The sequence below is a fragment of the Acanthisitta chloris genome, unplaced genomic scaffold (assembly GCF_000695815.1).
Source record: "Acanthisitta chloris isolate BGI_N310 unplaced genomic scaffold, ASM69581v1 scaffold29635, whole genome shotgun sequence".
NCBI lineage: Eukaryota > Metazoa > Chordata > Aves > Passeriformes > Acanthisittidae > Acanthisitta > Acanthisitta chloris.
Window position 1 is genome coordinate 1 of NW_008674726.1, and position 19,284 is coordinate 19,284.

At 43.4% G+C, this 19,284-nt stretch overlaps 1 protein-coding gene across 1 annotated transcript in view; it reads left to right on the forward strand.

The window, feature by feature from the left end:
* Nucleotides 1-1,721: 1,721 nt before the first annotated feature.
* The window catches only part of RPRD1B (regulation of nuclear pre-mRNA domain containing 1B), a gene marked incomplete at its 5' end in the record, with an annotated part of 22,132 nt that continues 4,569 nt past the window's right edge, over nucleotides 1,722-19,284 (forward strand). Inside the window, 6 exons of the mRNA XM_009075460.1 lie at nucleotides 1,722-1,851; nucleotides 2,945-3,078; nucleotides 9,091-9,203; nucleotides 10,990-11,116; nucleotides 12,191-12,366; nucleotides 16,040-16,063. Of these exons, the coding sequence (XP_009073708.1) occupies nucleotides 1,722-1,851; nucleotides 2,945-3,078; nucleotides 9,091-9,203; nucleotides 10,990-11,116; nucleotides 12,191-12,366; nucleotides 16,040-16,063 (704 nt within the window). The remainder of the gene's footprint in view (nucleotides 1,852-2,944; nucleotides 3,079-9,090; nucleotides 9,204-10,989; nucleotides 11,117-12,190; nucleotides 12,367-16,039; nucleotides 16,064-19,284) is intronic.

Below are 19,284 nucleotides of genomic sequence, written 5' to 3' on the forward strand. Positions count from 1 at the left end.
CGCCGGGAGAGCTTAGTAACCCGGAAAGGACCGAGTGCAGCGCAGCCTGGGCGTTGTTTTCCTGATGTTGTGGTTGTTTGATAGACTTTGCAAGGAATATTGTTTGTGTGCAGGGGTGTTTGGGAAGACAGGATGGAAATAAGTGTGGATTGAGGAGGAGGATGCTCAGCCACGCGGCTGGAGGCAGTTTGGGTGTAAAACAGATGACAGGACAAGGGACTGTGGGTATAAATTGAAAGAGGGAAATTTTTGTTAGTTATTAGGGAAAAGTTTTTCCTGTGAGGGTGGTGAGACACTGGCACGGGTTGCCCAAGGAGGCTGTGGATGCCCCAAACCTGGCCGTGTTCAAAGCTAGGTTGGCTAAAGCCTTGAGCAGCCTGATCTAGTGGGAGGTAACCCTGGCCAGGGCAGGGGGTTGGGACTATATGATCTATAAGGTCCATTCCAACCCCTAAAACTATGTATTCTATGTGTGAACTGTCCGTTCCCCCGCTGAAGAGTATGCTCAGGGTGACTGTGAAGTGTGTTGGCTGTTCACCTCTTAAATTTTGCATTTAAATTTTGCTTTTGGATTCTTACAACTCACCCTTTATAGAACTGCACAAAGGGGTTGTGAGATAAGCAAAGGACAAGTGGCTGTAGAGATCTACAAAACTGGTGCTATCATCCAGAAACATTTTGTGCTTCTTTGCCCTGCAGATTAATTTAACTAAAAGTTAACTCCTGGTAACTTCTCAGAGGTTTTTATCCTGAAGTCAAGGGAGGCTGCCAGTGTCTGGTGGCAGGTGCACCTGTCCATGGCAGGGGGTTGGAACAAGATGAGCTTTAATGTCCCTTTCAGCCCAAACCATTCTAGGTTTCTATAAGAAGTTGCTGTGGTGTTCTTTAAGGTCCCTTCCAGCCCAATCCGTTCTGTGGTTCTGCACTGATGCTCTGCCCCAGGTGCAGCTCTGCAAACAACCAATGTCACCATTCCCCAGGCACCAGCAGTGTGAGCCCCTTGGAGCAGATGATGTTCTCTGAGCTCCTAGCTACACCATCTCCCATGTCATTGCTTGTTGTTGCCATTTATAGCCTGTTTATGAGTTTTGGGGAGATTTGAGCTCCACTTGCTGTGGAAATAAGCACTTGCAGTTATTGTGCTCTGGAGAACAGCAAATCCCACTCATTCTGGAGATGGCGAAACAGAAACTGGTGGTGTCAGGTTGGGGCAGGTTATGGCATATGGTAGAAATGGGATTGACACAGGATTGTCAGGGAAATAGTTGAGTCTCCACAATAGCTTTGTCCTGCAGTTTCACTCTGTTCTGAATTGTGTGGGTCTATACCAAGTATTTTTCCTGAAGTTAATTGTTGAAAAAATAAATTATTGTTTTGCTAATTTGCTGTAGGTTAGAACAGCTTGTTTGAATCATGTGGTTAAAACTTAATTCTTACAAAGCTTTTTTTCAGAGTTGAGGTGTCACTGTGCACAAAAAGTACTCATCTCATGATGATCTTATGAATTCATTAAAAATAAAAGAGCAGAACTGAAGGAATTGAGAACTGCTTGACTTGAAGGTCTCTGATTTGCCTTGGTGACATGGAAATATTTTGAACTTTGTTTTTATACTGCAAAGCTACTTTGAAAGTCATGGTAATGGTTCTAGGTGAAAGAAGTGAGAAATAAATGCAAACTCTCTCTCTTTTTATTCTTTCCTTCTTTTTTTCCCCTTTCCCAGCTAAATCGAGTAGGAAACTTACTTTCCTATATTTAGCAAACGATGTCATCCAGAACAGTAAGAGAAAAGGTCCTGAATTTACCAGGGAATTCGAATCTGTTCTTGTGGATGCATTTTCTCATGTTGCCAGGTATGTTGCTGATGTGTTTTTCTTCAACTTTACTCTGTAGGGATTTGAATTCTTGTTATTCAAAGTTTAGTTCAGTTGGATTTTGTTGCTTTGCTGTTGTTTTTTTCAGTCTTAAGGATGCTTGTACTGCCTCTCTAGTAGAGATTGGATCCTGACTTGCTGTTGGGAACTGTTTAGTGTTAATATATCTCTTTGGACAAATTTGTCTGTGCGTGAACCAACCCTTTTGTCACACTTTTGTTCTCTGTGTGCAGCTCCTGTGGACTTTATTTCAATTGTTACCCAAAGATCTCACAGATCTGTTCATGGGCAGTGAAACTGAACAGTTAGATGTGTTTATTAAAGCCATGTAATGAATGGCTCTGCCCCATTGTCAAGAGACCTTAAAAGAGATGATGTTTTGGGTCATTGGGTTCTAACCAACCTCCTGGTTTAAGCACAGTTTCTTTGTGTGTTGCTTGTTCTAATGGTTACCTGGTTATTAGTTTCTGTGCTAGAGGAAGGAAGAATTTCATGCATGAAAGGGAAGAAGTGATGCATCCAGCACCTTGTCAAAAATGGACTGGAGTGTAGTTAAGATTTTCTCTAAATAACATAATAATTCCTGTTATCTCAGCCAAAGAGCATTAATGCTCTGGGTGTTTGGAGTGCTGTTCTGAGGGCTGTCTGACTGTCACTGCACTCTGAGTGCATTTAAGTGCCTAATGATCCAATCAACCTGCTTTTAATTGGGGTGTTATTGACTGAAACAACTGTTTAACGTTAATACTCGGAGTTGTAAACATGTCAACTTGGGAGAATTTTATAACTCTTCTTGCAAATTCGGAATGATAGCAAATTTCTTCCTTCACTACTTTCCCTGCCCTTACTTTGGGGTGGGAATGTGGAGCATTTCTAGGAACCTCTGATTCCTTCAAAGAGGAAAATTTGCCACAAACATGTTTTGCTCCGCTTGTCTCAGACAATACAAGAGAGATTCTCTCCAAATGTGCACATATTGCAGTGGGTGCAGCTGGTAGTTTGGAAGATGCTCTCTTAAAACATAAGGAATGTTGATCAGCTGAACTATAATGATTTCCTAATCTCTGAACAGAGAAGCAGATGAGGGCTGCAAGAAGCCCTTGGAACGATTGCTGAACATCTGGCAGGAGAGGAGTGTGTATGGCAGTGAGTTCATACAGCAGCTTAAGCTGACTATGGAAGACACCAACAGCCCCCAAACAAAAGGTATGTTGCTTGTTGTGCGCATTTTGCTTTTAAATTGGTGTATGTTTCACTGGAAGTACCATGAGGAGTTGAACTCTGGGCCCCTTTAGTTGTGTTGTTGTCAGAGCTGGTCATGGAGGTTGTTCAGGGTTGTCTGATTTTCCTGAAACCTGCGGTTCCGGTTTGCCTGGTGACTTGTGTCTGGCAGTGAGTTTAAGTGAAGGTGACGTGTGGTGCTGCCTGTGCAGGCAGAGTGCTCCAGGGCTGCCTTTTGGGGTGAAGGCAAATCAGTTGGGTGCAGGGAGCTGTTTGGTCCACCTCGAGTCAAGTGTCCCACTGTGCATCTCTGAGACTGCTCAGCTGGGTCATTACAATGGCTCATTCAGCACTGTTAGTGCCTTCATTCTCATGGTAATTGTTTTGTTTTGTGTAGTTACTGTATTTTACTATGATTCAGCAAGGACTTTTTAATAACTGAAGTCTGGAATATATGCCCAGAAGCTTGTTTGGTCTCTTTTTTTCCTACACCAGCTGATGTCATTTGGGGAAGACTCTAACTTTGTATTATTTAACATCATTAGAACATCACAATTACAACCTTGTTACTGCATGAGACACGTGAGAAACGGAGCATAAGCTTGTGTTTGCTGTGCTTTGATGCTGCTTTGGCAGATCCTGCCTCTTCTGTAGCACTTGGAGTTGTTTCACTGGTAGTGCTGCCATGGAAAGAAGGGAGCAGCAGGATGCCTAAGCTGTGGAAGGTGAGGGTTGTTAAAAATCAGGAGTGTTCTGGTCAAGGGAGTTTTTGTCCACTTTGCAGCAAAAGGAAATGTCAGTGTCTTCAGATGAGCTGAAATAACACTGCTGTTGTGGTCAGATTTTGTTCTGCTCCCCACGGAAGTGTGATGCCGTGAGAGTTGGTTTGGTCATTAGTAAAGGGCTTTTATGCTGTTCTAAGGTGGTGAAAACAAGGTCTGGTGGAGTTGGTTGGTGTTTAATGTAGAATTAACATGAAGATGTGAACATAAATGAGATCTGTATGTAAAGACTTAGATCTATGGCTGTAGTTTTGTGCTTTTTCACACACTGCTTTAGGCAGAACTACTGGTTGGCTGCCTCAGCAGCTCACCCCAAAGCCCTTCCACCTGCCCCTGACTGGGGTATGACTTTTGGAAGGTGGTGCCATTTTTTCCCCAGATGCTGTGAGCCAACTGCCCTGACCAAGGGGTTGTCTCATCTGTGTTGAGGCAGAGGGAGTCTGTGCTCTGAGGGGTGAAGGTGAACAGTCTCTGCATGATCTACTCATGTTGGGGGTTCCTCTTGTCTGGGTGCAATGCATGAGACACCTGTGTGCCAGCAAAGGACAGAATTACAGGTCTGAATTCCTGTTGAACTGCTTAACTGAGGATTTGAAACTGTTAATTTCAGGTACCTTGGGAAGCATTTCACAAGCGTTTAACTTTGAATCTAAACAAATTGATACCATATGCAGTTTCCTGGTCAGTTGGCAAGCAGCTGTTTCTCAGTATTCTCTCCCTTTGGCTGATGGTATCAACTGCTCCTGCTACTGTTGTCTTCTCAACTGAAAACCGTTTGTACAAAATCAAACCCTTCCTAACTGTAACAGACCTTTGTCTGTGGGAAACAGAGTGAAGGAATACAAATGCTTCAAGAACTGCTGTGCACAGCTTCACTTGGCTAGAAACTTGGCTTTTGTCTGGGTAATTGGAGAGATCAATGTAGTACCTTTGATTTTGGGGAAGGTTCAGGCCTTTACATGAGTGTGAGTGTTGCTGCCTTGTCAATTCATTGTCAGAAAAAAGTGAGATTTTTAAGAGAGAAATATGAAAAGCTCAGCAGAGTTCTCCTGAGAAAACCTCTCCTGAACTTCTCTTTGTTTTGAGTGGCTTGTTTTCAAATTAGCTTCTTGTTGGCAAGAGCTAGTTTTACCTGGAATTTTTATGGATTTCTTTGAGAAACTGGTTTTTGAGTTTCTGGTGGGTGACTAGATGTGTTGCAGAAGGCTTTGTTGTAGTTACTGTATTCCATTTGCAAACAGGTGAACATAAGATGGAGAATAAGGTATCCTGTTTTATGGATATAATGATTGTCATAAACATGGAAAACCATAGTCCAGTGCTCCTCCTGTCTGCCTGGTTTTGTGCTCACCCAAAGTGAACATAGCTGAGACACAGGCAGCTGTCTGTCTGTAGATTTTGCTGTTAAAATGTTGGAGCTCCTTAAGAGCATCTGGTGCTGTTGATAATGAGAATCTGGTGCTGTGGTAATGACTGTTCTTCAGCCCAAGGTATGGCAACAGGTCAGTGCAGGTGTTTGTCTGTGGCTTTTTCATATTGCAGTGGCTGGAATTCCTGCGCTGGTGGGTGCTGCCCTCTGAGCAGGATGGCTCTGCTTGGCTTGAGAGCACCACTTAGAGTTGTGAGACTTACCAAAATGAAGCAGTGTCCTGTGTCAGTGAGGAAAGATGTCTTTAAAGCTCATGGGTGTGTGTTTCAGTGGTGCACCTTGTTTCTTGTTTTGTGAGCAGCAAGGCCTTGGGTCATGCACAGCAGTTCAGGTGGCTGCAGGGGCTGAGTTCCCGCCATGGAGCAGAGCTGATTGCACAGGTAATGAAGCTTTCCCTTCAGAGAGGCAGAGGGGTAAGAGATCCAGCCCTTCCTAAGCCTTTTATTCCCTGTTTTGACTGCTCAGTGCTGCAGCTGATGACCAGATTTTAGTCTTTCGGGTTCCTTAAGGAGATATGCATATACATGGAATGTTGAATATTGATTTATTGTTTTATCTCTAAATGTATTCCTTAAGCTTGTGTTTGCTTTCTCATTAATCTCATTTTTATTAGAATGTTCCTTTCCACAAGCAATGGGGAAGAGAAGAACCACCCATTTATCTCAAAGCCTGGGAAAACTAGGTCTTAGAGGTTTGATGTGAAACCCTTCAGGCAATACAACCAGTATAGCTGATGTGTTTTCTTTTTTTGTTGTCTCTGTAATAAGCAGTTGAAGGAGGTCCTTGAGTGTGCTCTGATGTAGGAGTGTGTCACTCTAACACAGAACTGAGCTGCTCCACGACTGCTCTGGTTGTGTTTGTTGCGAATTCTGGCACAGGAAGACAGACTTGTGTTAAAATACAGAGAACAGAGAGGAGAGCAGGCAGGGAGGGTGCAGGTGACAGAAATAAAGGCACTTGGGTACAGGACTAGGTATGGTTTTGGAGCAGGTCAGCACCAGTTATGATCAACCCAGAAGAGGCTGCCAGCAAATATATATTGTAATGAGAACTTAAACAGTCACACGTAATCTACCCCCAAAGAGAGAAAGGGTTGGAGGGGGCTCTGTTTGCCTCTAAAGCCAGTTGTCAAGAGATGAGAACAAAAAGGTGAGCACCTGAGATCTTGGAAAGATCTCTTGGGTTGCCATCTGACAGGAAAAGCTCATACTTTGTCACTGTGGCCTTTGACACTTCTTCAACACAGTCTTCAAGCCACCAGAGATGGTTTGAAGACTGAAAAGTTGCTGCAGAAATGTTTTTGCAAGTCTCTGTAGACACTGCAAGAGCAAGGTAGCAACAACCTGGAGAGTCACTGCAAAGCTGCGAGGAGAACAGTTGTTTGTCATTTTGGAGAAATGGAGTGTTTTGCCCTTTGGAGGCTTTTGGGGAGGAGTTCAGTTTCTGAGCTGTGAAGAAGACTCCAGTGAAGCAGGACAGCTCACTTCAGTGGTAGTAGGGGCTTCTCTGTCTTCTTTATGTCCATGTCTTTTCCTGGAAGAAGATGTCCATATTCTATAAGGATATCTCAGTTGTTTCAGAAGATCAAGGATGTGTTGCATACATTGCTGAATTCTGATCAGTTCCGGATGCTCTCACTACTTCCCCCTTCTCTGGCTGGATTTCACAGGCTTTTCTGGAAGCATAGACTGTGATGGTTAAATTCCTCCTGGCTGGCAGATTTTGAAAACTATCCAGGCAGGGTGTGTTAGAATTTGTGCCATGCTTCTGTTCTCTTTCAGGGGTCTTTTTGCTCCATATGCTCTTGAGTTTGAAAAATAAGTGTAGGGTTTTTTCTTTTTTTTAATTGAGCTGAGATGGTGTTTGTAGGATTCTCCAGTGACTGGTGCTAAGGGCTGTAGGTGCTCAGCACATACCTACTTCAGAGTTGGTTCCAGTCAGACTCACTTGGCCTTGTTTAGATGGAAAATTCAATGTATTCTGAATCCTCTGTGTTAGTGAGCAAGTGTAATGCTGTGTCTTGTAGTAGACCAGTTGGCAGCACAGCAGGACTGAGATGGTGTTTGTAGGATTCTCCAGTGACTGGTGCTAAGGGCTGTAGGTGCTCAGCACATACCTACTTCAGAGTTGGTTCCAGTCAGACTCACTTGGCCTTGTTTAGATGGAAAATTCAATGTATTCTGAATCCTCTGTGTTAGTGAGCAAGTGTAATGCTGTGTCTTGTAGTAGACCAGTTGGCAGCACAGCAGGACAGGAAAAGCTCTCATTTTCATTTTCATTTGTGTGCACGCTGTGGTCATGTGTTCTTCTGTTAGTTATCTTGTGTTTATCCTCTGCTGGTTAATTACTTTATGGTAAGTACACACAAGTTATAAATACGGATGGGCTGTGTAACTTTAAATGCTCTCTTTGGCCATTTTATCATCTGCTCATTTCCTGTTCAACCCAACTCATGTCTCTTGCAGACCTCAGTGGGCAGCAGCTATTTTTCTTGTTGATCTGGTAGCTCACTGGCTTGTCAGTCAGTGTCAAGCACTCCTACATCAGTTGGATACATGAAATAATTAGACTGTCTCTTTTCCTAGCCTAGGTATCTTTGCTCTCGCAAACATCAACAATTGATTTGTTGCAGAGGTTTTTTTGCTGCTTTGCCTTCCTTGAGTGAATCTGTTCTCTAATATTTGTGTCTGCCTTGGGGAGGTCATTCAGCTCTTCCCACCCTGGGCAGGATGTACAGCACATCTGACTTTCTCTGTGTTGAAATGAAGCTTTTTCATATGTCCCAGCTGACAAGGCAGGCAAAACTCTGCATTTAAGGACAGACCTTTCTGATTGTTTCCTCGTTAGAGTGGGGCAGGCTGGTGTCATTTAAAATTGTGATCTTGGATTTTCCTGTCAATCAAAGTATATACAGAATCTATCCTTGAACTCCACGATTATCTCAGCAGGATTTGATGCCATTGAAGAGATTTCTCAAGACTTCTCAAACCTTTCTTACAAGTTACCCTGGGTCTTAGTAATTTTGGTGGCAAATCTGAAGAATGATCTCTCTTCTTCTGAAGGTCCTATAGCTGGATCAAAGGCTGCATTAAGACTCTGACTCATTAAATGAACTGTTTCTTCCCTTTCAGACTGAGGTATACCACACAGGTTCATTTAACCAATGCTCTCTTGCTTTATGAAATCCTCATTTCTACTCCCCATTTCTGAAGTGTGACAGGTTACCTTCTTGGAGTTCTGTTCATGCTTTGCCCATCACTGTTGGTGCTGTCACATCTTGGAGTTGTAGTTTCACAGAGCTGTCCTGAAGCCTTTATTTTGATGGGAAAGTGGAAAGTTGAATAGCCAGTAGTCATTTTGTTGATTATGGGACCACAGCAAATGTGCTTGATGCAAAAAGATAACTTGGAATTCTTCTGTCTGTGTGTACCTTTGCATCAGTGCTTAGTTTCTGCTGGTAGAAATCCTCACCTGCACACATGGTGTTAGCCTGGGCACCCAAGCAGGGTTGAAATCTGTCATTTATTGACAGATAGCATATTTATTTGTCTTCCCTAGTTTCGGTGTAGGAGACAAAAGTACTGGAGGCTATGTGAGGGCAAAATCAAGCTTTTATTGCTGTTTTGCATCTGAGTATTTGGAATAAGATGCCAACATTGGAGTCCAGCTGTGGTTGTCCTTCTCTAGAGAGCTTAATCATCAGAGCATCTGGTACAGTTCTTTTGAAGCAGAGATAGTTAAGGTGGGCAGATCTGGCATCCAAATGAGTTGTTTCTGTGTCTTTAGTTGCAGAGGAGAAGAAGTCTCTAAAGCGAACTTTCCAGCAAATACAAGAGGAGGAAGATGATGATTATCCTGGGAGCTACTCACCCCAAGACCCTAGTGCCGGGCCGCTGCTGGTACGTGGGATGGGTTGAGTGTGGGAGGAGCTCTGGAAGCCACGCAGCCACCTCCTGTGTGTCACAGCCACCTCCCCTGTGGCACAGCCACAAGGTGGAGCTGCCAACAAGTGAAATGGATTCGGTGCAGGGAGAGATGCAGTTTGGGGTTGAAGTCCATGTGAAATGCAACAGATTCTTTTTACTTTTTGCAATTATGTGTCATTTCTGAGCAATTCCAGGTAGTCTAACCCAAGGTCAGAGTAGTGCTGCCAGGAAACAATCTCAGAGGACTGCTAGAAGAACAGACCATATTTTAAATTCTTCTTAAGGTCAGTGAGTAACCTCTAAACCCCAAAGTTACACAGTTATAATGTTTCTGGTTTTGGGGTTTTTTTATTTTTGTAGGCCATCTCTTTCCATAAGCAATTAAAAAAAGCTCAACCTTTGAGAGGTTTGTATGGAACTGGTAGGAGAACCAGCTCTGGAGACTTTTTGAGGCTCACGTGTTAGTGGTGTGAAAAGAGTTGGAGTGAAATAAGAAATCATTGTGGCCATTCGAGGTTACAAAATGAACATATGTTAAACCAGAGTCTGTTTGAAGAGGATAAAAAAATTACACCATCCATCTGGTAAACTGTAAACACTGAAAAATAAAAATAAATAACAGTTGTCAAGGAAATAAGTGAAAATTTTGTTGTTGTTTTTACCTCCAGATGCCTTGCAGCTTATGATTTCTCTTGATGGTAAACATTGTTTCTGTGGGAAATCATTAGCAGTTTGCAAGGAAGTAATAAATATTAGGTAATGGACTGCTTTGTTTTTCAGATTAAACAAATATTTATTTAAAATTTGCAAGTGTTTCTATTAGTTTTCAAACTGTTGAACTGTAGTTTAAACATCAGTGGTTGTGTTTATGGGGTCAGTTTTGGAAACCTCCCATTAAAACTTCAGTGTTTTTTAAAGCAAAGAAACAATGCTTTTGTTCAGGGAGTCTCTTTCTCCTTCTTTTAACTTTTTTCTGAGCAAGGTAGAAATAGTGTGTCAGGGAAGGTTCTCTTAAAACTGTCCTCATCCATGTCTTTTTGGAGCTGGGATAAGTTTTGAGTGAATTCATTCAGACTGACATGTTTTTCCTCAGTGCACTGTAGCCAGCTGGGAGGTGAGCTGAGGGGATGCAGGGGAACCCAGTTCAGCTGCAGATAGCTGAGTGAGGACAGCCATGGCTTTGCAAAATCAGGGCATTAGAAAGTTTGCATTAACAGGGGGAGGTTTGGTCGTCATCAGAGTTTATGGTCAGGAACCAGTTACAGAATGATAAGCCTTATCACAGTGTAAATCTGACACAGTTTCCTTTGGCCTGATAGAAATTTGAGTTTGGGTGCTTTAGGTCAGTCAGAATGCACTTTTGGGGCAGAGCAAAAATGTGCCTGTCCACTCCTGCTAGGCAGAGAGGCAGTGTCAGGGATGCTGGGACAAAAGACACAGGTCTGGTAGCTGTGTCTCAGATTGGTGTGGTCATGTGCTTCTCAGCTTTGTCCCAAATGATCGCTTTTCTTAATTGGAATAAGAAGTTTTCTACTGCAGAGTCCTGAAGAACAGGACCCTGCTGTAATCATGCAGGAATTCCTAGACACTGGAATAGTGTCAGCTCAGTGAATGATCCCAGTGTTAGGAGGCAGCAGTTTACAAATTACTGGAAGGAAATATTCCCCAAATGGTGGCTTTGAGATGTGGTGGCCACATCCCAGAGAAATGGATGTGCTTATGGTTACCTGGTTTTACTGTTGGCTCACTTGTCTTGTAGACTGAGGACTTGATCAAAGCCCTCCAAGACCTGGAAAATGCAGCATCAGGAGATGCAACAGTGCGGCAAAAAATTGCTTCCCTGCCTCAGGAAGTTCAAGATGTTTCATTACTGGAGAAAATTACAGGTACGAGACCGGAAGATGAATGAACATGGGTCCAAAGAATAACTTAGAAATCAAAGAGGTTTTTTGTTTGGTTTGGTTTGGGGTTTTTTTTTTTAAATCACAAAGTATGGTGGAGTGAATTCCTGCCTTTGTGTCCTTGCTTTGTGGCTCTGGGGTAATTAACAGATAGCATCCTGTGAAAAAACATTGAAGATTAAACTTACATAGCTGCTTCCTTTTTTTTTGGCGTGGACTGAGGGTTTTGTGTGTGGAGAGTATCAGCAGGATTTTGCAAGAATACAAAGGAAATCGGGGCAGAGTTCTCAAATGTTTGCTTTTTAAACACCTCAACTGTTAAGATATCTTGAAGTTTTATCAGACTGTGTGGAGTATACTCCTTGATTGATACATTTTCGAGTTCTGTCAGACCGCTGGGTACACACATAATCCTTGATGGCTGTGGGAAAGGAAACTCACTGCCCCTGTTAATCTGTCAGTCTTTGTTTAAACGAAATTTCGCAATTGCACTTGAAAAGTAATTTTAATAGAAACATTTGAAGGTTGAACTGATTTGACTCTTGTTCCTGAAGGTAGTTTTAACTTAGAACTCATTATGAGCTATCACTTATTCAGTCCTTTATTACATGCCTTTACATTGTCCAACTGGACTGTGTGCAGATCCTAGATTTGTGTCAGTGCATTGGGAGTTACTCAGGTAAAAGAGGAATTAACAAGTGAACACTGTTTAAACATGGAAACCACCTGATTTGTTTACCTGACAGTGCTGCCGAACGTTTCAGTGTAATCAGCCTGCTCATAGAGACTGACTTCATAGATTTGTATCCCCCTTCACTGCTATCTCTGCAAGGACAAAATGCAGTCAGTCATGTCAGTGTCTACAATTCACTTCTTGGGCTGCATGTCCTGTTTCCTGTACATCCCCTGTGATAACACCTCTTATTTTCCTGTCAAGCCAGACGTGTATTTACAAACCAGATGTTATTGTGCCTGTGGCTGGTGAATTTGCAGCCTTTGTGTCAACCATAGAAAGTTTTAAACGTTGTCCTCTGAATCACCCGACGCCTTTGCACGCAGACAAAGAGGCCGCGGAGAGGCTGTCGAAGACGGTGGACGAGGCGTGTCTGCTGCTGGCCGAGTACAACGGGCGGCTGGCGGCTGAGCTGGAGGATCGGCGCCAGCTGGCACGGATGCTCATCGAGTACACCCAGAACCAGAAGGATGTGCTCACGGAGAAGGAGAAGAAGCTGGAGGTGAGTGCTAATTACCGGGGCTGGCAAGCTAATTGGCTGACCGAATGCTCCTCCTCCTTGATTGCTAATCTCCCAAGGGAGATGGTTCCAAGTGTTGCCTTTGCATTTGGTTTAGGTGTTATTTTGACATCTGGAGTAAACCAGGTAAGAAAGCAGTGTCAAATCTGGAGAAGGCAAATCTGTTCTCATGTTCAGTCTAGATTTTTTAATGCACCTGCAAGGCCCAGGGCTCTATACATCTCAAAGAAAAATGGACTTACCTAACAGTTTCTTCATACTTAGCCTATTTTGTTATGACAGCCCCCTTTTTCAGAAAATCAGCCTTCCTTTACTATAATTAATTGGCTTTTTTTTATGTTGCTTGGTTTTTTTGTTATTCTTTTCCTTGTGGTTGGTTGCCCTTCATCTGCCTCCGCAGCAGTCTAAGGGGAAGCAGTCTAAGCCAGATCGGCTCTCTGTCCTTTAACAGCCACTTACCTACGGCTTCTGTGGCAGAGTGTAAATGGGGCCGACAGTGAAAGACAATGACTTGTGTTTCCTGTCACAGCTCCCTTGAACAAGGAGGGCAGGACCCTAAAACAGCACGGGGCTGGCTGGGCCTGAGCTGAGCCCCTGCTGCACAGCCCAGCACTGTGTGAGGCTACCCAGCCAGCTGTTTACAGCTGTTTATCTGAAACGTGCTTTCTCCGTGGAAGTTCTTTCGGCACCACGTCGTGGGACTAGTGTGGAGTTTAATTAATGACTGTGGTTGTATGTCACTCTGCCATCTGCTAAACTGCCCCTTGGCGGCACATTAAGGGCTTCTCTGCACTGTGCTGCTGGTGATGAACAGCTGCTGTGGGGTGGGATGGGAGGGGATGTGGAGGACAAAATCTCCTGGAAGGAGACCGTGCTGCAGCAATTGCAGGCTCTGTTTACCATCATGGCAAACCTCATCCTCTGACAGCTCAGCAACGTTGTTCCCAGATAAATTTCATTTGGAGTGTTTTCTTTGCCTTATGTGTTTATACTAGAGTTTCTCAATGCCTTGTGACTGAATTTCTTCAAGCATAACGTCAGTCTTATGACTGAGCCAGTATAAAGCACTTTAGACATGGATATGGATGATGCCATAAAACCAAATCCTGTTTGGCACCTGATTTATTTGCTGTGGAAGTCTTGGGTCAGGTTTTCTTCTTCTTGCTGAAAGAAGGGCATGTGTCTAGTAGAAACATATATGTCCATCATATATGTATTTTTTTACATATTGCTGTTCGTTTTAAAAGAGGAGGAGAAATACGTGGCATGATGTTGCACAGCAGTGTCTTAAAAGGCCCAGAACAATACATAAATTTGAGTCTGAGACTGTGAAACTGAGAAATCCATGATGACAACATGGAATTAAAATTTCTAATGCACTAGCTGAAATGTTGTGACAATTGTGTTGGGGGTTTTTTTTGTTTGGAAAATATCCTTTTGGAAAGGAATGTTACTTGAAAATTGCCACTCTGGCAGAGGCAGAAATGTAGTCCTGAAAATTAAGTGGTTCACTGGCTGAGCCACTTTGTTTATGGGAAAAATCCTGCTGATGGCAATGGGACAGGCTGCCTGCCCGCTGTGAGGTGTAAACAGAGTTCTTTACTACTCTGGAAGCTAAGGAATGATCTTCTTAAATATCTGTTTAGGGTAGCAGCGTTGTCATTCTGCCGGGCAAGGTGGCCTCAGTGCTGTAGCAGTCTAAACAGAGTTTCAGGAAATGCCACTCTAGCTCTGAACATGAGGCACGATTGATATTCGTGTCAGCTCTCAAACCTCAGTGAGGGATGTTGCCTGATTACAGCGTTCCATTGTTCTGGCCTTGTAGAGGGTTAATAAACAGTGGAAGATTCTGGTTAGAGATAAGGCAGGCCAGATCTGCTTATCAGTTTTGCTTGAGTCTTTGATGTTCTGACAGTATTGATAAGCCTGGATTTTTCTTTGTAGTGCTAATAAGCATTTTACTAAAAGGATCTGAAACTCTTGTAGCAATTAAAAATGTATTTAAAAACCAAAACATTTACTCAGGCAAAGTCTGAAATGAGAAAATAACTTCAACCAATCTAATTTTACATATCTTCTCATTGTAAGCTTTGCTCTCTCAAGGTATCTTTTCCAGAATCTGTGGTACTCTAGAGCAGTAAGTTTCCTGACTCCAGTGAGTGGTTTTGGTTAAAAGATGGGTTGTTTACTTCTCTCTCCCCTAATCTGTCCCGGGGGGGGGGGAGAGGGGGAGAGGGACTTTCCGACAGGGATGTAATTCAGGGCTTTATTTTAAGAGATGGAGATGTCTAATTTGGAAATCACTCTGAATGTTGTTTTGTGTTTTATTTACTCACAAAGTCTGTCACTGTGATAGCAATGAAAGTAGCTAATCTGTGTTTTTCAAAAAGCAGCTTTTGTGGTCTAAAGAACTGCAGTTGTTTACTAATGCTGTTAATGCTGTCCCTCCTGAAACAGCAAACTGTCAAAACATGCATGAAACTCAGTGTCTTTGGGTCTGATGGGCTAATACTCTGGATGCCCTGCTATGCCAAACCCCGGTGACACAGCCCTTGCCATCAGTTGCAGCAAAGTTGTTTAATTAAGGGATATTGCTGAGGAAGGTGGCTTTGGAAGGGAATTGCACATCAGCACGGAGACAAGCTGTGTGAGTAAGTGCTGAAATGGTGATAGGAAGGCAGAAAGCTGGCACAGAGCCTGAAGATCATAATATATTGACACACTCTGCTGTTAGGGTAGTATTGGAACAAATTGAATGTGTAAGAGTTAGGATTTCTTTATCGTGTGTGTAGGGTATTGTGGTATTTTGGTTGAGTGCAAGAGCACGTAAGGAGGAAGCAGAGTTCCTTTAATTCTGCAGTCAGCAAAATCAGCATGAGCTGGCCCAAAACTGATGCTAAACAGCCTATAACAAGGCATATATTTTTAAGGGTAAATATTTCTCACGTTAACTTACTGAAAGGTATGGTGGATAGTGTCATTCAGCAGCTGAACACTGAATTTCTTTTTAAATGGTGCTTTTTCTTGCTCAGAAGTTGTGGGCTTGATTTGCAGCTGCTGTCTGATCTTCCATGGCTGGACTGGATCAGAGGTGGCCTGGATGTTCACAATAGCAAGTGACAGGAAATAAAATCCACTTTCAGGCAGGCATGGAACCAAGAACTGTTGTTTCTATAAGAATGAGATAAGGTGTCTTTGTATCTCATAGGAGTATTTAACTTGCAGTGAATGTTCCCTGATTTGTGTTATTTTTGGCCACTGCTGCCCTGTTACAATTACAGAGCACAATCAGCTGGGGAGGGTTTTGTCCTCCAGCACCTGAGCCTGCAGAACTTTAAGGGAAAGGATTGCCTTTTGAAGTCAGTGCACTCTTCTGGAATGCATGGCAGGCAAGGACAAAAAAATCCAGGGAATTAGTTTGTGTAAAACTGAAATGTGGCAGGGAGATACTGGGGAGAATATTCCCAATATGTTGGTGTACCAGGCAGCTGTAAAATGAAGTCAGATTAAGTGAATGGGACTGGAAAAAAGAAGGGAAAGTAGTGCTAGGAAATGGCAAATTGTGTGGAAGCTTTATAGGTACCTGAAATAGGTACTGACAGTAGAAAACCTGAAGTAAGTGGAGGGAGGGTCATTTTAATTGGAGGGGGAGAAGAGACAGAAAAAAAAGCTAGGAAGGAGATTGTGCATTGAGAATTTCTGTTTTGATTTGGTAGTGCTGAGTTCTTCCCTGTGCCTTGTGTGTGTAAAAGGTGCCATGAGGGACTTCCTATAGCACAGACAGTAGCTGTGTGCAGTGCAGTGTGTGTGAGGGAGTGTGCGCACTCAAATAAGTGTGTGTTTGCATGTCTGCATATGTAAATCTAAAGAACACAACTGTATTTAAGATCCAGTTTAGGGGAAATGTTCTGATTCTTGGCTGCAACTGAAAAATTGTGACTGAGAGTCCTGCTGAGAGCTGTGGGGGTTTTTAGATGTTTGTGGGTTTTAATATTCATGGCTTCAAGGCAACTTTAATAAGGTGTTAAAGCTGTGCCCACACGAATTTGCAAACCCTCTTTGATAATGCATCTCCGAGGGATGAAGTATACTCTCACTTGAGGTTTTGTTGGCTGCCCAGCACTACACATTTTCTGGAAATACAATTTAGTTCAGTGGGTTAATAGGCAATTTATTGCTGTGCTGCTTCCACTGCTCGGGTCTCTGCAGCATGTCACTGTTGGCATGGCTTTGTGGCTGCTGCTTCCCTCTCAGACAGGAGTTCTTGGGTTGTGGTATATTCATTTCAGTGGTTTAGGCAGTGAAATGGGAGATGAAGTTTTAGGTTTTCTGCCAGGAAACAAAATTGTCAGCATTTTACATGGATGAATTAGCAGGAGCAGCTGTGGGAACCAGCAGCAGAGAGGGTTAGCTCTGGGCAGGGAGGTCCTGAGCAGGAGCACCAGAGCAGTGTCACGCTGGAGTGTGTGAAACCAAACTGGTGTTTAACAAGGCAAGAAGTGCTGGGCTGGGTACCAGTCCTGCAGCTGTGAGCCACTGGGGCCCTGGGGGTGGGACAAGAGCACAGGCTGCTCCGTAGCAATGCCAGGAGCTGACACCATGGGGACTCTGGGTCTGTTGGGCTGTGTACGGCTCGAGGCAACAGCTGTGTGCACAGTGCAAAGATACAATTTCTTCACTTTGTAGGTGCTTGTAGGCTTCTCTTCTTATATTAGTGCTGCAGACAAAATCATACTGAACAATAAAAGCAAATAACGACAGTCCAATATTAGCATATAATGTTTTTATGCATTTTACTGAGCTGAATGAGTGTGTGACCACTCTTGTGCTTAGCTATGAAAGCATTAAGATGCTTTTGTAGGTGAATATGTAGCTGCTTGCTTAATACTTGCTGATTTTTGTTGTGAACATAGAATGCACTCCCCATGCTTTTTTTGGGAAGGTTATGTCACAAATGAAGTGAGGTTTGGTGTCCATCCTGCAGTGGCAGCCTGGGCCCATTCTGAGAGCTGGACAGGGACTGAGGCACCTGGAGAGAAGTGCTCTGTGAAGGTCTTTGCTCCTGACTCTTCTGTTGTCCTAAACAAAGAGCAGAGCAAGGAGAGGAGTTACAGTTTCAGAACATGTAACTCTGCCAGGAGCAGAAACACAGTGTCTGCTGAAGTGTGATGAATGATGCCACAGAAGAAAGGAGCCTTGTCAAATTTAAAAGAGCAAGACAGAACAAATTTAGGGCCTGAAAATGAACTGAAGCTCTGTAAGGAAATACATCATTCAGGCTCTGATTACTGGACTGCATCTTTCAGCTAAAAACCTCAGGTTTGCTGCTTTAGTGCTGCTGCAGAAACCTGGCTTCACTGCTGGCATTTGGCTCCACTTGGGTTCTGAGGTGGATTCTGCTGCACTTAACTTGTGGAATGGCAGAAGTTTCCCTCTCTGTTTGTATTCTAATGTTTTAATGAGTCTGTTTCAGAAGTGGGAAGGAGCAGAAGCTAAGGAATACCTAATCAACCTGATATAGTATTGTTTGTAGTGTTTTAAAGAGAGGTTTTACCTGACCATATAAGCACATTGCTGTCAGACCTCTCTCTTCAGCACTTACCCTTCGAATTTCTGCTGAGCCTCTGGTGCATTTTTCCCCTGATTTATGTGGCTTTTTGCTCTCCTAGAAGTGGCTCAAGCTGCAGCATATCAAAACTGAGCCTGACTGGCTGCTCTTCTATTCACTTTCCAAATTCTCATTAATGCTTAGCTAGATGTTTTTCAGTAGATGCAATTGCTGTGACGACTTACGGCATGTTCCTGCTCGACCCTGCGCAGGGATGGACGTGTCCAGTGCACACTCTGAGCCAAAATGAGCTGAAGTCCATGCTGTGGAACACGACAAGGTGAACCAGGCCACGCAGCACTGCTCAGGATGAATTTCCTGTCATGTTGATTACAGTCAGTTCTATAATGTTCAAGCAAGGCTGCTTTGGAATGAAACACTCTGTCAGATTCATTCAGTGGTGGTTAATTCTGATTTTGCAGTTGTTTCAAGGACTGAGTCTCTAATTCTCTTGGCCACTGTGGATGTAGAACACTGCGCACTGAAAGGGAGTGTTGATTAGCAAAAGCATTCGTATGGCACAGTGCCAGTTTTCTCTGTATCATCCTGAAACTCCTGCTTACAGCAGAGATTTCATTATTTTGTCTACAAAAAGCAAATGGCATCCAAATACTATTAATCTTACTATAAGCCTACTATGCAATGAGGCAATTAGATCCACACACGGAGTACAAGTGAAGGCCTCGGAAAGCAGCAGCTTCTTTTAGCTGCACTTACTATTTGTTCAGTTTCATGGAATGGAGGGACCTCGTGGAAAAATCTGCAGGGTGCAGTTTCAAAGCATGTCATGAAAAACATAGTTTCCCGTAAAACCTGCTTCCAGAGGCCTGTGTTACAGAACATGGCCAGAACTTGTGGAAAAAGCAAAGCCCCCAGGCTGGGAGAGGGTTCTGTGTCTCTGCTGCTGTGTATTCTTGACTGGAGCAGCCAAAATTCCTTTTCCCACATCTGGTCCCTCAAATCCTGGAGAGCTCAGGCATAAGTCAGCACAGCATCTCAGGGCCAGAGGGATGGAGAGGGTTAAGCATGCAGGAGACAGTTATCTACCGTGCTCTGTGTTGTGTATCCAACCTGTCCAGTAAGTTCTAGGAAATCTTGGTTCCTGGATTGCTTCCTTTGTTAGCATTCCTGAATTTAGTGATGTTTTTCTGAGTCAGACTTTTTAGTCGTTTTGGGGCTGTTGCTGCCTTTTTCCTTACATATTTTCTCTCTCTCTCTCTCCCTCTCCCTCCCTCCCTCTCTCTCTCTCTCTCTCTCTCTCTCTCTCTCTTCCTTCCCCTCTCCTCTTCTTC